General features: G+C 37.2%; 1 protein-coding gene across 1 annotated transcript in view; it reads right to left on the reverse strand.

Moving 5' to 3' along the window:
- Positions 1-17,611, reverse strand: part of CSMD1 (CUB and Sushi multiple domains 1) — a 2,028,540-nt gene that overhangs the window by 118,707 nt on the left and 1,892,222 nt on the right. Inside the window, exon 51 of the mRNA XM_084623138.1 lies at positions 4,945-5,139. Coding sequence (XP_084479264.1) covers positions 4,945-5,139 — 195 coding nt within the window. The remainder of the gene's footprint in view (positions 1-4,944; positions 5,140-17,611) is intronic.

Raw genomic sequence — 17,611 nt, forward strand, 5'->3', positions numbered from 1 at the left:
AGAACACTGCTGATTCCTATTGTACAGAATAGGAAGAATTGCCTCCCCCTGTACTTTCCCAGGTCTGTGGGTATTTTGCTTGTTAAAAGACATGAGGTTTTTATATATTGAACTCAGCACAGATGATGAATTTTCTTAATATAGTATCTTCTGTGGATATTTACAATAAATGTTATATACGGTAAACTACCCGATTAAATGTGATAAATCTTTCAATCTGTCGACAACTGGTCAAACCTAGTTAAACTTGATCTGTTATCTTTCCTTGTTGCCATTAATATACATTTAATAAGATGGCAATTGAAGAAGTCCTTTGTTGGTTTAGCTAGTTCCATTTCTATTTTACTGATGGATAGCACAGACCTTTTCTACATTTTCTTTATTTTCAAAGGCACATGTTACTCAAAACCAAAATTTCAATGACAGGAAATTTCCTCTCTCAATTCTTAAGGTACTCTCTTCCTCTTCTATATGTAACTTGGTAATAATGGACAGCTATAGTTTAGGACCCATAATGGATTTCATTGTAGTCAGTCACACCAGTACATGCATTTAGGAAATAGATTACCAAAGCTCATTGTGTCCCAAATTTCTACTGAGGAACATCAGATGTTCCAGATTTAATGTAAAGATTCCTTTTGACTGCAATTCAAGAAATAACTGAATTAGTTTGTGGAGAAGCCCAATTTTGTAAGATGTCTGATTATAAATATACAGGATAATGATGATATGTACATAGCACACTCATTTTAATTTAGTTCACTAAAATGTTATATAGTGCACTGTATTATGCATATATATGCAATACTTTACATTTGTCAAATGACCTCTGATTTTTTCTAGCTGATTGAAATTGCATCAGCATGTCTGATGAGTTGTATCTTATTTTGTTAAAGAAGCCATCCTGCATAACCTTAAGGAGAAATGAAGTGCGACTAATATACCCAATTAAGCCTCTCCAGCCATAGACATCCCCAAACCTGACTTCTAGTGGGTCCTTCAGAAAAGTCACATTATATAAATGGATATTGAGATTTAAATGCTTTAATTACATCAACGATTATGTTTCAACTATCCTTTCTGCTGCTTCAAAAAACATAAGTGTACACAGCTAGAACAGAATCTATATTTATTTATTTAATTTCAGAAAGAGACTTCAAAGAGAAACTGCAGAGCTACAATTCATTTGCAAATTTAACACCATTAATGTGGGCTTGAATAGGGACTGGTAGTGGCTGGTTCACTACAAAAGCAACTTTGCCTCTCCTGGAATTAACACCTCCTCATCAATTGTTGGTAGTGGACTACATCCACCCTGATTGAATTGGCCCTGCCGACACTGGTTCTCCACTTGTGAGGTAACTCTCTTCTCTTCATGTGTCAGTAAGTTTATGCCTGCATCTGTAATTTTCACTCCATGCATCTGAAGAAGTGGGTTTTTTTACCCACGAAAGCTTATGCCCAAATAAATCTGTTAGTCTTTAAGGTGTCACGGGACTCCTTGTTGTTTTTATTTTATACCATATCTTCTGTATATGTGAGTGACAAAACACAATAAACACTGTCTTCTGAGAACAATTTTCAGTATGCTTCCAGATCTTAATATTATATACACCATACAAAAGTACTACTGAACATATTTTAGCAGCTGATGTTTGCCCTCATTAAATTCTACAGGTGAAATAACATCTTTACCTTGCAAATAAATTAATAATAAATCTTTAATCAGGAGTGCATAAACATGTCCATTAGGATTTTGCATCTATTACTTATCTCTTTGTCAAATAGATCTTATCTGGAGCACTCTCTCTATTGTCTTCTCTAATTACCTTACTAGGGTTTTTATCACTGTGGCAGTTTGTGAAGAACTGGCCTTTTCAACAAATGTTTCAGCAACTGGAAAATGGATTCCAGGATGATCCAGCTGCAAAATCAGTTTCTAATTAAAGAAGGTGAAAAACTAAGCTTTAGAGATTATGTAATAGTCGCTACCCAAAAGATAAAGGGTGTAATTTCAGTTAATGAACTCAAAATGCTATTCTTTTTAACTACAAAAGAAAAATCAATATTCTCCTTATTTCATAGCAATTATGAAAGAGCTATCCTATTTTTCTACCCTTATTTATTCAAAATGAACTCTTCGGCAAATAAACCTAAAGAAAAAACAAACCACCCCTGTGACATGTCATGCCATATCCTTTATGAAAATATGCTTATGATATGAATATGACATAACTGAGATATACATTAAGCAAGATGGCTTATGTGAGATATCATTGGAAAGGTTATGATCTATTGAATGTGATTATCCTATTTGTATGCATGTATAATTTCTGTATCTGAAATTAGGAATATTGACTATGTATCTGTATTTCAACAATGCTACTTTGCGTGACGTACACTGCCAACACATCAGGTACAACAATGGAAAAGTCAGACAGGGTGGATAGCCCATCAACAAGGACAGTGGACTGTAAAAGAGCTTAGTCTTCCTGTGAACATGTGGGTCTGCCTGTGAAGAATGGCTACAAGGGCCCTACAGAGTACAGTATCTTGTCACCTGATACTAAAACATTACCTGAGACCAGGTGGTCAGTTCTCCCCTGCTATCCCACCCAAGATAAATGCTGGAAACAACTAAGAATGAACAGGTGGAAAAAACTGGGCCCAGGCTGGAAGGGCATCTGGCCTGGTTCTAAGATTATTAGAACCACATTTAGGGTGAGAACTTATATGTAACCAGTTTCTTTAGTGTATGAAGGTTTGTTTGTGTGCTCTATTTTATTTTCTTACTAATCTGCCTTGTTCTGTCTGCTACCTCCTTAACTACTTAAAATACACCTGTTATAGTTGTAGTGAGTACATTTACTTTTGGTTTATAATACAGCCCAGTTTATGTGATTTCTAACTGCAGGGGTGGGGGGACAAGAAATTCACAGTGACGGAAGAGGCAAATATAATGTATCTTTGGGTCTGTACTCCAAGTGAGGTGGACATCTGAGTGCTGGAGTAAGTGATCTGCAACTGGGTGTGGCCCTGCCTGAGTGTGAATTAGAGGAGGTTTTAAGAGTCTGGCTCAGCAAGGCCGGTTAAAGGGGGCTCATGCTGGCAGAACAGGTAGACTCAGTGGTATCTCAGCACATCAGGTGACTTCCCAAGGGGTCCGACCCACCACAGTACCACCATTCACAGAAAGTCCAAAAATCACACAGTTGCCCTGCCCTAGTGGCTACTATACTTGCTTTTCTAGCCTATTTCACAATATATGTATGTAATTTTATTTTGTTTTTTAGACAATGATATTGTTTTATTCAGTAGGGGCTCCTACTTCTGCTGACACTTCCTTTACTCCATTCCTTCCCTTTGCAAGCATGGGACACTGGTTCCCACCTGTCCCTGTCTAAGCACGCTGCATGTGATGAAGGTCTGGAACAACACAGTTCTCAGTGTCTGGTGAGTGCAGTTTGATTGGTTGCTGACCCTGGGTGGGAGGGGCTATAAATAGGGCTAACTGCCTAGGAAGCTCTATTCCCTCTTCCTTTCCTTTCTATGACTGGAGAGGTGTTTACCGGGCCACTTCACCATGAATGGTCCAGTGAAATATGTATTAACTACCTATGCTAAATAATCTGTTCCATCCTGTATTTAGCTGTGATACTCTGAGTAAGTTTCCCAGATCTAAAGAAGAGCTCTGTGTAAGCTTGAAAGCTTTTTTCTCTCACCAACAGAAGTTTATCCAATAAAAAGATATTACCTCATCCACTTTGTCTCTCTAATATCCTGGGGCTGACAAGCCTACAACAACATGGCATACAAGGCATTATTGACATTTCTGTAGGCTCTAGCAGGGCTGTATAGGTTAGAGTGGCTCTGTTCATTTATTTCTGAGAAATCGGTCATTGAGAAATAGATCTTCTGCTCCAAGAATTATTTTACATATGGGTTCCACAGGGATTCCCGTTTGTTCAATTTGCAAAGGAGGGGAGATTAGCTCATTCTAAAAAAAATCTTCCTTGGATTAATATACTTTTCAGAATAAAGTACAAAACTGATTCTGAAAGATTGTGTGGTCTGCAGGTGGAGGACAGGATTGAAGGCAGACATACTACCTCTCCTTCTGACCTCAGCACAGGGAACAGGACGCTGTGAAGCTGATGGGGTGTAGCAGGGCTCTCTTCTGCTGAACATTGACTGGTATATGGGTCCCAGAGAGACCCATAGGCTGCTCTAAAATATGTAGGTTTTGGAGTCAGGACCAGCACAATCCACAGAAACAGGGAACTGTAATTAGATCCCGGATATATACACACCCTTCCCTGCTTCCCCCCGACCCACACCACACAAAGCAGAACTTGAATATGGGTGAGTCTCCCCATATGTAAAAGGGATATGTTGTAATGAACGTATGAAATGGACCCAAATAGTGCGATCCTCATATGTTATTCAAGAGCAGAAAGCAAAATCATGTACACATATTCCCTTTCAGAAATTATTTAAGGAACAACAATATCCTCAACTAGTCTATAAACTGTATATGCAATGTTTACCCAGATCAGAACTCCCAAATGAACTCATGAGTCAAGCATGGGTCATCATCCACTTAAAGGAGCAACTATATAGCTACTCTGACAACATATTTTTGACTTTCATTAAAAAAATTGGCACCTTGCTTTGAGAGTGTTGATCTACAAACAAATTACATCTCAATTCTAAAACACTTAACAGTGTAAGCAAATGGGTTATTCAATAAATTCTCAGTTTGCACAAGTTGATTTCAAACAGTGGTAGTCAATCAGATTTATTTGCTTTCAATTTATCAGCAGAATGTTAGGGAAACAAAATAGTCTCATCTTATTACAGAAATGAAGCAAATAAAAAAACCCACTAAAAATACAAATATACTATCAGAAAACATGATATTTGGTAAACAAGAATGCTCCTTACCCTTACAACTTGGCCTTTCATCACCTCCACTCCATGTTCCATTAGATCTGCACTGTATGAGTCTTTGACCCCTTAAATAATAGCCAGGACTGCAGCTCAGCATGACTTGAGCTCCATACTCATTCAATGACCCAGCTATCAGCCTCCAGATGACATGCTCTGAGAGCAGAGTCTCAATGCTGAGGCAAATTGCAGCTGTGAAGAAAGGATACTTGTATATTAGCACTTTCCCCCACATTACTTCACAAAAAAATGACTCATGGTCTTACTGAGAGGAGGCTTTCCATGTGAAATGAAGCATGCTGTGAACATTTTTAAAATACAAGTTCCAGCAAAGAGCAACAGACATTGCACAATACAAAGGGATTTTAGTAGTTCATAGTACATTGCAATTTAGTTACAATAGAACAATTATATAGTTATATACAGTTACATTTTCTAAGATAAAGATGATTTATTTAAATTTAATTAACAGAAGGATCAAATTATAGACTTCAGTGAGTATATAAGGAATAGCAGACAATGATGAAGTACTTAATAGACAATGGGGAATCTTCTCAGGATATAGCATTTTGTTATCTAATGCAAAAGACAGTCCAGTTCTATCAACAATGTCTGATAAATGTAACATTTAAAAAAATGTCTCATTTCATTGCACATAAAATTTATTGGGCTCTAACTGGATTCTTTCAGGTGTATCCTATAAACACACTGTAGTGAACAGTGTTAAATATTCAGTCCTAATTACTGGGAAATTAATGTACTGTAAGTACACCATAGCAATTATTGGAGCAGTTGCCATTAAATAAAAATCAACATTTGACACATCACAGTGATTTCAGTACTGCAGCTTCTCTTATTCCAAGTTTGGGAAGATAGTGGACTTAGTGTAAGTAACGGAGAACATCAGTGTTACATTTTTCATGATACTCGTGCAAGTTATAACTGAATGTTGTGTGAACTGGCATAGGAACCATGAAATTTATAGTGTAGTTGGAGATAAAGTTAACAGCAGGCTTGAGAAATTATTTATTAAAGTTCAAAGATAAAGTTCACAGAATATTTATTTGACTGGTATGAACATCATTCAAAAAACATGTCCTAAATATAAAAGTTGATTACTTTTTAGTCTGATTTCATTTTATTAAAATATTTGTGGATATATACAGATCTTTAAGAAAAGAAAAGAAACACTCATAAATTCAATATCCTAGATTCTGAGTTTCAAAATTACATTGCTATAGAATAATAAGGGTTCAGAACTTACTAGTGAGTGCCCTTGTCACACTGTGACTATAGGAAAAGCCAATAGCCACTAACATTTGTGAAAAGAAACATTTATCCTTCTTAGCCCCCACACCATATATATATATATATAAAATACAGCTAAGAAAACAATACAAAATACAAAAATCTTGCCTTTGCATCTGGCCATAAAAATTAAGATACATGCCAAAGGTCCTGTTTTAGCAATCATCATATCTGATCATCTACAAAATCCACTTGGACATTGAATTACTATTAATAGCTCATATAAAGGCCATAAGGATCTGAAACAAATACATAAGAAACCAAAAATTGTGCTAAAAAATTAAAAGGTAATTAAACACAAAAGGGGCTGATTCTTGTTTAAACTAAGGCCACTTTACTCCACCCTGACAGTGTTAATGAGCCGCAAAGTGGATATAAATTACATTTACACCCACTTTAAGGCTACTTTCCTTTGCCAGGGGGGTATAAAGTAGACTTAATGCAAATGGGAATTTAGCCCTCAAGTGTTTGGTGCATAGAAACAGTAAAAGAGAAGAGGATTAGTGAAATTCTTGGATTGTGATTAAAAAATAATGCATTTTTAAAATGTAAATTTCCTCTGGTTTGTACTTATTGTTAACTGTTTAGAATATTTTAGTAAATCGTGATTACAAGCATGTCTTTTCCAGGACTTCATGCACCCATGGTATAGGTTCAATCATTACAACATACAGAACTGACACTGCTGGAGGCATATATGGGAAAGATGCAATAGTTTCCCAGCTGCGAAAATTACCCAAAGCGTGTGTGATTGGCAAATATGAGGCTATACCTCCAACCAGGGATGACATGTATATATACACACACTGGATCTTTTTCAGTTTAATCCAAATGTGGTTACCAAATTGTACAATAAAATTGAAGCATCCATATTTTGAGATAAGTTTATAGTTCCCCGTCCCCATTACAGTATTTCACATTTTTTGGAAGCAGTTGCTCAGTTTAGGTGATCACTTCCTACCTGTTAACACCATTTTAGCTGCTAGTAATTTGTTTGTTTGTTTAACAGCAGCTCAAGGTGTTTCCAGATACAAAAATCAGATGCTGAGAAAAAGTGGTTATTTGTTTACTAGTAATTGATAAATAAATTATTAAATGACCAAAATGTTCAATATAAAATCATGTAGGTCTATCATATGATATACATTATTTTAAATAAATATTCAGTAACTTTCTAGATCTACCATAAGGTTAATTTTCATCACTGCCTCTTTCAAGTAATGGTTTTAGAGAGAAATATGGTTCTTTCAAAGATGAAAGGGAGCCTCTTATTTAGCTTAATCTTCACCAGTAAAGAGATTCAAGCTCAATCACAGGGGATATTTTAAACCATTTTAGAGATAAGAGGTTCACCTATTTCAACCTTATGTAAATGAGCTCCCAAAATAATTACTCTTAATCTGACAGATTTTAGTAGGAAACTTTGTTGACAGTTCAGATATACAAAAATCACCTCCATTCTAACAGCAAACACTTTTCTACATCACTTTTACATTTTGCCACAGCAAAATGCAATTTCCACTTGAAATCAAATATGTTATTGCCAGAGTACAAGATATGCTCTCTCTAGTTCATGGCTATATGTAAGTGTAACTGACTCTAAAATGCTGCTTGAGGTATTGTAGTTTTTAATTCTACAGTGAATTATTCTGATTCATTAATTTCCACTTCATTCAGGAGATAAAAAATAAACTAACAGTTGCTTTATTTAGCTCACCCAGGTTTTCTAGTGTCATAATTAATTAGATTCCTCAGTCTTCCCTTTGTGAATTACAGAGACTACAGACATTTGTCATTTACACAGATGAAACTATTTGCATCAGAGATTATTTCAACTTCATCCAGATGTAAAGAAGCAACTGTCTTCTTTCAACATTGATTTGTTTTTATGAAGTAATGTGTGAGTAAGCACTGCTTGTTACTAAGTCTAGTTCAGTAAATAGTAAATTACATATCTAAAAGTAAGATTAGGTGTCATTTCAGCAAAATGATTTCATCTACATATACTAATATCCATGTATACACACAAATGCAGGGAATTCATTTTGAACTATAACCGCCATTAAAAAGCACTGAGAAATGGAGCTACTGTAGCATTATAAAATATGGGTTTCAGAGTAACAGCCGTGTTAATCTGTATTCGCAAAAAGAAAAGGAGTACTTGTAGCACCTTAGAGACTAACCAATTTATTTGATTTGTGCTGGAAATGGCCCACCTGATGATCACTTTAGATAAGCTATTACCAGCTGGACAATGGGGTGGGAGGAGGTATTTTTTCATATTCTCTGTGTATATATAAAGTCTGCTGCAGTTTCCACGGCATGCATCTAATGAAGTGAGCTGTAGCTCACGAAAGCTCATGCTCAAATAAATTGGTTAGTCTCTAAGGTGCCACAAGTACTCCTTTTCTTTTTATTATAAAATATGTTTGTCTCTAAATACTCAGCCTTCCACAAAAGGGGATACTGACAAAAAAAGTAGTAGTATACCAAACTGAGCTTCAAAACGAACCTATTTCTGGAACCTTTGAAAAGGACATTAATCATGTTCCTTTAGCTGTATTAGGCCCCAGTCCTTCCAAGATTTATTTACTGTATGTGCTTAATTTTATATACTGTTAGTAGTTTCACTGAAGTGAATGGGACGACTCACAATGCATAAGTTAAGCATGCTCACAAGTTTGGAAGGACTGGGGACTTTCTTTGTTTTCAGCTTTGTGGTCTTCAGTTAGGTTTTTAAAATAAGATATTTACAAACCTGTATTTTAATAAGGTTATTGATTTAATCTCCTCTTTAGGAAGCACTAGAAATAGTGTAAACTAGTTTGTCTAAATAGCTTAATTTGCATATTTTCCCTGTAAATCAATTTTGCCATCTTTCAGGCCTTATATCAAATCCACTTTTAAGTTATTTAACTTTGCCATAGTTTACTTAAACTGTTTACTCATATTGTGTGCCATGCATTTTCAGCACAGGCTCCAGGGGCATTCCTGATGCCTTCAATCCCAGATGTACCTTCATCATTTCCACTAGTTGCAACAGGGTTCCTATTGTCAGCTGTGAAGACCCCTAAATATTTTGTTTTTCAAAGAAGCCACATTTGACCATTGGGAATCAAAGTCTATAAGGAACAAAGGCTCAAGAGTCACAACCATCAAAATGCACTCTCCAATGCATCTCATTTTGGATCGTTAAGGTTTTGACTCATGTCTGGAGTGGTGGGAGTTTGGAGAATATAATCTCTTCTGATCCTGCTGCAGAGGGAAAGCATAGTTCCCCTCCTTCCCATCTGCTTTGATAAAGCACAACTCCTGAACACCCTTCTGCAAAGCGTTTGTAATTATAAAAAGTCCTTGATAATTTCTTGTTCCTGTCTCTCGTCCTTTTCAACAATCACAATCTGGCCTTTTGAGATCTTCATGGCAGACTGATTTTTCCTCTTCAGTTGATTGATGGTTGTCAGCCCTTGCTTGCCTTGACATAAGTGACAAGAGCATTCCAAGTTCTCTGCCAGTGTCTCTTTACACATGGTGTTCTAAGCAGTAACCTATATGCCTGTATGCTTTTTTATTACTTTTTCAAGAAATAATTTTGATAAATGCACTGAGGGTATAATGAGAAAAATCACTAGTTATAAGAGCTTGATATTATTATTATTATGTGCAAGTGTAATGGCATGAGATACTTGGCTGCTATCCCTGTAACTAGTTTTCTCTGATTAAAATAAATGGAAAGTGCAGCTTACCATGCATTGTCCTTGATTAACAAAATGCCAGTACAATGACGATGCATCATCTAACTACATTAACAGTTTTTAGTAATTTATAATACAATAGATGCTTTATTTTAGGTCTTATTTGTATCTCAGGACAGCAATTCATTCAATTAAATTATTGTTCAGAAAGATAATGAAAAATAGAAATGATGTTTCTTCCAGAATAAATTGCTACAGATATATCACATGAGAACAGTAGCCACCACTGTCTAAACCATCATATAACTTAGAATTCTAGAACTATCAAGCATGTTTCAAAAAGATATCTGTAGTATGTAGATTTGTGTAAAGTTATCAGTTTGGCCCAAACTGCTACTTAAAATGTTTGAAATTAGGAAATGAGCATGCAGATTTCGAGGAGTTGTTCTTAAATATTAAAGAACAAGAACAAAGAAACCATGAAAAAGAATAAAACAATAAAATTATCTACAAGGTCTATTTTTTTTTTCAAGTAACCTTTAAAATTCAGGTATATTACAAAAAAGGTTATATTTCCAGATCCATCGCCCCTTGTTTCTGGGAAACAACCAGGAAAGGAAAAACAAATAGGGACTGGGTTTAACATTTTATTTTAATGGAGTAATACACTTGATTGTATTTATATTTATCTAGATAGATAGATATATAATCAACACTCACATATACTTTTTATAATATAACATGCATGAGATAAATATAAAAGGCCATAGCTTTCTGATGATATATTGTATAAAGCAATGGTACTTAACCTTGGAAAGCTAGTAAGACACTTTTCAATCTACTGTAGTTCCAGAGAGCTAGCAAATAAGTGTACTGTGACATCCTGACATTGCACAATGATGTCTGAGTTGTGACCCAGAAGTTGCAACAACTCAGCAGTTTTAGTTTATTGACATCTTCTCAAGAGAAACATCACAGTGAAATATCATAAAATGTTATGTTGATTATTTTGTGGCACAATGTCTCTTTATGACACAATATTTTAGGTCAGATCCTTGAGTGTGGTCCAAAAGTAGAGTGCAAGTTGGGGATGGTGCACAAAGCTTAAAGCGGTCTTTGCACTCCCCTGATCCTGCTGCTACTGTGTGTGTAGCTGTTCTCTCTGTACCATGTTAAAGCAGCCTCAGGGCAGCCTGCTCCCATGGAAGAAAAAAGCAACATTTCTATTCATTTCACTGTAGAGAATATTTGGAATTTTGTGCAGTAAGCAGCCAGCAAAGTACTAAACTATGATAACTGTGCTATTTATCATTTTCATAAGATTTTAAAATTACACTCTGCAGTTTTCTAGGGAGTTAAGAATGCCGTCTTAAAAACTTCTTGGATCAGATCCTTTCCTTGTCTCATGCCCCTTTATGTTGCTTTAACAATACAAAGATGATGGAGAACTGCCTGTATAAAAGGGCAGATGGGGATTGCCTTGAGGTGGGTACAGCTGGCTGTATGCCATTACACATTCCCTAACAAGCGTAGAGACTACTCCTGGGCAGGCCATAGCTGGAAGGAATCACTGCCAGAATGTACTGTGAGCTGGAAACCCTTAGCCAGTGGAGACTGTTCTAGCTTGCAAAATTTACGGAAGCCCTCAGAGCATTATGGCTTATGAGGGAATTTAGTAGCAGCCTGAAGTAGTGTGTTCTAAATTATGCTGGGAACTGAAGAAGAGCATGAGTTCTGTGCCAACCGCAGCTTAGCTGGACCTGGCATGTGCCCCTTTTCCTGAAATATAATTAAATAATATCTGCAAGTGACAAAGTATTAATGGGAATATCATTTGAAGTTTGGATTGTAAAAATGTAATTGGAGAAATTCATCCCCATCTATCAACATGATATCTCATATGAGAAATATGATGCCCTGGTGAAATGCTGAAGATATATATTCCACTTTCCTAAAAGATTAGAGAAAATAAATTTATATTTGAATGCAAATCACTCCTCTCATTCTTTAGTGTTTTAGGGGGGAAATGGCATACATATTGCCAGTCATTATAATAATACAATAGTGTATACTTTCAATAAATGGTAGGAATAAAACAGTTAGTTTTCAGAATGGAGAGAGGTAAATAGTAGTGTTCCCCAAGGGTCTGTATTGGGCCCCGTCCTATTTAACATATTCAGAAATGATCTAGGGAAAGAGGTAAACAGTGACGAGGCAAAATTTGAAGATGATACAAAACTACTCAAGATAGTTAAGTCCCAGGCAGACTGTGAAGAGCTACAAAAGGATTTATCAAAACTGGGTGACTGGGCAACAAAATGGTAGATGAAATTCAGTGTTGATAAATAAAAAGTAATGCACATTGGAAAACAATCTCAACTATGCATATAAAATGATGGGGTCTAAATTAGCTGTTACTACTCAAGAAAGAGATCTTGGAGTCATTGTGGATAGAGCAATGATAACAAAGCATAAAGGGCTCATCCTGTGAAGTGATGAGCATAACCTTTCAGGGCTTATATATCATCAACTCCTATTGAATTTAAGGGGTGCATATTTGTCTATTAAGGAAGACACAATCTATATGAATATGAAATCTAGATACATTATAGAAGATCTACTGTACATACGAAGAATACAATGTTTTTATAACACATAAACACATATAACACATATAACACCCATTATAGCTATAGAAATGTCCATTCTTCAGGATATGCCATTTTATGGTTTACTGGGAAAAGATGAAGAGATGTGAAAATAACATGAAGTGAACTTTCAGTGGTCACTAGAAAAATTTTCAGTCAGATTGTAAAACTATTTCCTTGGCAGAAATCTGCACATCAGTATTATTGTACACCAACTTTTAATCTAATTGATATCTGTGTTCAAAATTTGAATAGCCTGTAATTGGAAGCCTTGGGGCAATTTCTTCAAACTTGGAAATGTCTGGTTTGCAGTAAAACAAAACAAAATAAATATAAATAAATCAATCCAGACATATGTATTAAGGACTCCCAAAATGTCATCACAATGTGTCTTTCATCAATATAAATGTTCATATCAGCATTTTTTTCTTTTGTGCTGAAAAATAAATTAAACTGTCAAGCCTACATAATTATCGTTTCCTCTCTTTACAGTCTCAATAACTGAGGCTTCAGCAAATAATAAAAACTAACATTTTCAAAGGTATTTGAACATTTACTGAGAGAGTGCCTTAAGAAGAGAAAACCTGGGGAGCCTGTATCAATGGAAAAATAATCTGAGTTGGCAGAAAGAACAAGGAGTAATGGTCTCAAATTTCAGTGGGGGAGGTTTAGGGTGGATATGAGGAAAAACTTTTTCACTAGGAGGGTGGTGAAGCACTGGAATGGGTTACCTAGGGAGGGAGTGGAATCTCCTTTCTTAAAGGTTTTTAAGGTCAGGCTTGACAAAGCCCTGGCTGGGATGATTTAGTTGGGGATTAGGTCCTGCTTTGAGCAGGACCTCCTGAGGTCCCTTCCAACCCTGATATTCTATGATTTTCTGAAAGGAGTCAGAGGTTATACATTTTTTTATGCTGAATTATTTAATAATCCACAGAGATAGGAGGCCATAACAGGAGAAAGTGGCTAGCCCAGTGGTTATGGTGGCAGCTTACAATTCAGAAGATCTGGGTTCAAGTCTGTGTTGCATGAAAGACTTCCTCCTTGGTGTGATTTAAGACAAGTTATGTGGTTCCTCTGTGCCTCAGTTACTCATCTGTTGAAATGAGGATTGTAGTACTTCCTTATCTCACAGAGGGGTTGGAGGCTAAATATATTAAAGATTGGAGGCGTTTTGAGATACTACAAAAATACTAAAAGATTGGAGGGCCAAATCGCACCTGGAGCTGCAGCTAGCCAGAGATGTCAAGAGTAACAAGAAGGGTTTCTTCAGGTATGTTGGCAACAAGAAGAAAGCCAAGGAATGTGTGGGCCCCTTACTGAATGAGGGAGGCAACCTAGTGACAGAGGATGTGGAAAAAGCTAATGTACTCAATGCTTTTTTTGCCTCTGTTTTCACTAACAAGGTCAGCTCCCAGACTGCTGTGCTGGGCATCACAAAATGCGGAAGAGATGGCCAGCCCTCTGTGGAGATAGAGGCGGTTAGGGACTATTTAGAAAAGCTGGACGTGCACAAGTCCATGGGGCTGGACGAGTTGCATCCGAGAGTGCTGAAGGAATTGGCGGCTGTGATTGCAGAGCCACTGGCCATTATCTTTGAAAACTCGTGGCGAACCGGGGAAGTCCCGGATGACTGGAAAAAGGCTAATGTAGTGCCAATCTTTAAAAAAGGGAAGAAGGAAGATCCTGGGAACTACAGGCCAGTCAGCCTCACCTCAGTCCCTGGAAAAATCATGGAGCAGGTCCTCAAAGAATCAATCCTGAAGCACTTGCATGAGAGGAAAGTGATCAGGAACAGCCAGCATGGATTCACCAAGGGAAGGTCATGCCTGACTAATCTAATCGCCTTTTATGATGAGATTACTGGTTCTGTGGATGAAGGGAAAGCAGTGGATGTATTGTTTCTTGACTTTAGCAAAGCTTTTGACACGGTCTCCCATAGTATTCTTGTCAGCAAGTTAAGGAAGTATGGGCTGGATGAATGCACTATAAGGTGGGTAGAAAGCTGGCTAGATTGTCGGGCTCAACGGGTAGTGATCAATGGCTCCATGTCTAGTTGGCAGCCGGTATCAAGTGGAGTGCCCCAGGGGTCGGTCCTGGGGCCGGTTTTATTCAATATCTTCATAAATGATCTGGAGGATGGTGTGGATTGCACTCTCAGCAAATTTGCGGATGATACTAAACTGGGAGGAGTGGTAGATACGCTGGAGGGGAGGGATAGGATACAGAAGGACCTAGACAAATTGGAGGATTGGGCCAAAAGGAATCTGATGAGGTTCAATAAGGATAAGTGCAGGGCCCTGCACTTAGGACGGAAGAACCCAATGCACAGCTACAGACTAGGGACCGAATGGCTAGGCAGCAGTTCTGCAGAAAAGGACCTAGGGGTGACAGTGGACGAGAAGCTGGATATGAGTCAGCAGTGTGCCCTTGTTGCCAAGAAGGCCAATGGCATTTTGGGATGTATAAGTAGGGGCATAGCGAGCAGATCGAGGGACGTGATCGTTCCCCTCTATTCGACATTGGTGAGGCCTCATCTGGAGTACTGTGTCCAGTTTTGGGCCCCACACTTCAAGAAGGATGTGGATAAATTGGAGAGAGTCCAGCGAAGGGCAACAAAAATGATTAGGGGACTGGAACACATGAGTTATGAGGAGAGGCTGAGGGAGCTGGGATTGTTTAGCCTGCAGAAGAGAAGAATGAGGGGGGATTTGATAGCTGCTTTCAACTACCTGAAAGGGGGTTCCAAAGAGGATGGCTCTAGACTGTTCTCAATGGTAGCAGATGACAGAACGAGGAGTAATGGTCTCAAGTTGCAGTGGGGGAGGTTTAGATTGGATATTAGGAAAAACTTTTTCACTAAGAGGGTGGTGAAACACTGGAATGCGTTACCTAGGGAGGTGGTAGAATCTCCTTCCTTAGAGGTTTTTAAGGTCAGGCTTGACAAAGCCCTGGCTGGGATGATTTAACTGGGAATTGGTCCTGCTTTGAGCAGGGGGTTGGACTAGATGACCTTCTGGGGTCCCTTCCAACCCTGATATTCTATGATTCTATGATTCTACTAATCAAAGTTTTCCCTTAGTCATTAGCAATCATTTTTACTAATCAGTTATAAATAAAACATAATACAAATACCATATTTGCTAATATTTCAATATAGCAGTAGGGAGAGATTGTTTCATTCAATGTAACTGAGTGAGATTTGGGGGGCACGGATCAGTGTATATGTAGCGCTCCCCGTCACTACCCAAACTGGGCTGGGGAAGCTAATGATCCAACAAGCCGACCAAATTTGATGATGAATCCTGGTCACATGCCACCTGAGGCACACTGCTTATGTGCTAAGAAGAAGAAGAAGTGAGATTTCATTTAATATTTTTCTTTGTAGCTTGTCAGAGCAAGAATCGGGATTTGTATTTCCATGGTGGCAGACAATTAAAAACTGAGTTGACAAAAGCTAATATAAAGAGTAAAAAGTTTCCCAAAGTTGTGGGTTTGTTTGTTTTTCCTTTTTTCAGTCTGAGGGCTCGTTTATATGGAGACACTCACAGAAAAGTTAATCCACATTAACCAAAGGTGTGAATTTAAAGTGTAGTAATTAAATTGCATTAAAACCCTGTATAGACACTCCCTTTCAGAATTAAAGTAACTTTATTTTGGGTGAATTAAGGTAAACAGAGCAGGACTTGGAGGAGGAGAACACAGAAAAGGAAATCTCCCTGAACAACTTCAACAGGCAGAGTACAGCCATAAAGGGAAACCAGTCCAATTCCCAGCCCCATGAACAGTGAAAGAACACCACAGATGTGCATTTTACATGTAAAATGAAAGAGTGTGTCTCTGCCCCACTGCATATAAAATCAAAGACTGTAAAATGGCAATCAGATCCATGTGACCAGACCCTTGTACTTGTGTGGAATCCAAGTAATATCAATGGGATGCAGGTGTCACTGTCAGCCTATATGGTGTTCAAATGTCATGAACAAAATTATGTATAACTGGAAGTGTCTGTCTACGTGAATCCATCTGCAGGATTCAGACCTAAGTAACTTGATCTATCCAAAATATAATGAGTTCTCCTCACCTGGTGTTCGAGATCATAATTATATAATGTACAGTAACTCGTACACGTTAGTTATTGGCATTCAGTTCTTTTTTCTTCTAAAAACAATAGATATCTGTTAGTTATCCCTTCACATAACTAAAGCCAGTATCTCAATACCAGTGACCCTTGCTTGTTTCATTATGTAACCAGCACGAATCAGTCTTTCAATGATCCACAACTATTTTAAGTAAATAATTACAATGAAAGAAATCAGTCTTGAACATCTGCCTCAGGGACTACATAATTACAGATACTATGCAAAATGTACTGCGTTGACTTCAACCTTCATTTTAGTAAACCTGTGGGTAAAATTAACTCATTTTATTTACCATTTACCTTTCTGTGCTGTTTGCTTCTCATCAAATCTGAAATGATTCTGTCTCTAGAGACTGAATACATTTATTCACATAGCAGCAATATCGCAAAAAATAGCATGTTATACAGACTCTCTCTGATTCCTCTACACTTAACAAGCAGGGTAACTGAAAATAAGCACGTTTTCAATGAATGAGCAACCAAGCTTGGAAACACTAGTCTTGACTTTGTTTCTCAGATTTTCAGTCTGTTCAGTGGAGATGATAACACTTGCCTATAGTGGTCACACATGTACAGTTTTGAGGTGTAACTGGTTTTATTAAGTACAGAGAATTTCCCTCAAATTGGCTGAGTCTTTCCAAATGAAAAAAACCTCCAAGTGTGTCCATGTATTATTAATATCTCCACATTAAACTAATTTGTATGATAGAAGTTGATATTATCTGGTGAACTTTTATAATTTTAAGATACAAGTTAAAACTCTTCTTACCATAGATAAAAACTATCCCGAAGTATGGTAATTAACTTAGTATTTTCAGTTCCCAAGTGAAAAGAAAAGAAAAGAAAAGACAAGAAAAGAAAAGAAAAGAGTGAGA

This window comes from Lepidochelys olivacea, assembly GCF_965140295.1.
Source record: "Lepidochelys olivacea isolate rLepOli2 genome assembly, chromosome: 3".
Taxonomy (NCBI): Eukaryota; Metazoa; Chordata; order Testudines; family Cheloniidae; genus Lepidochelys; species Lepidochelys olivacea.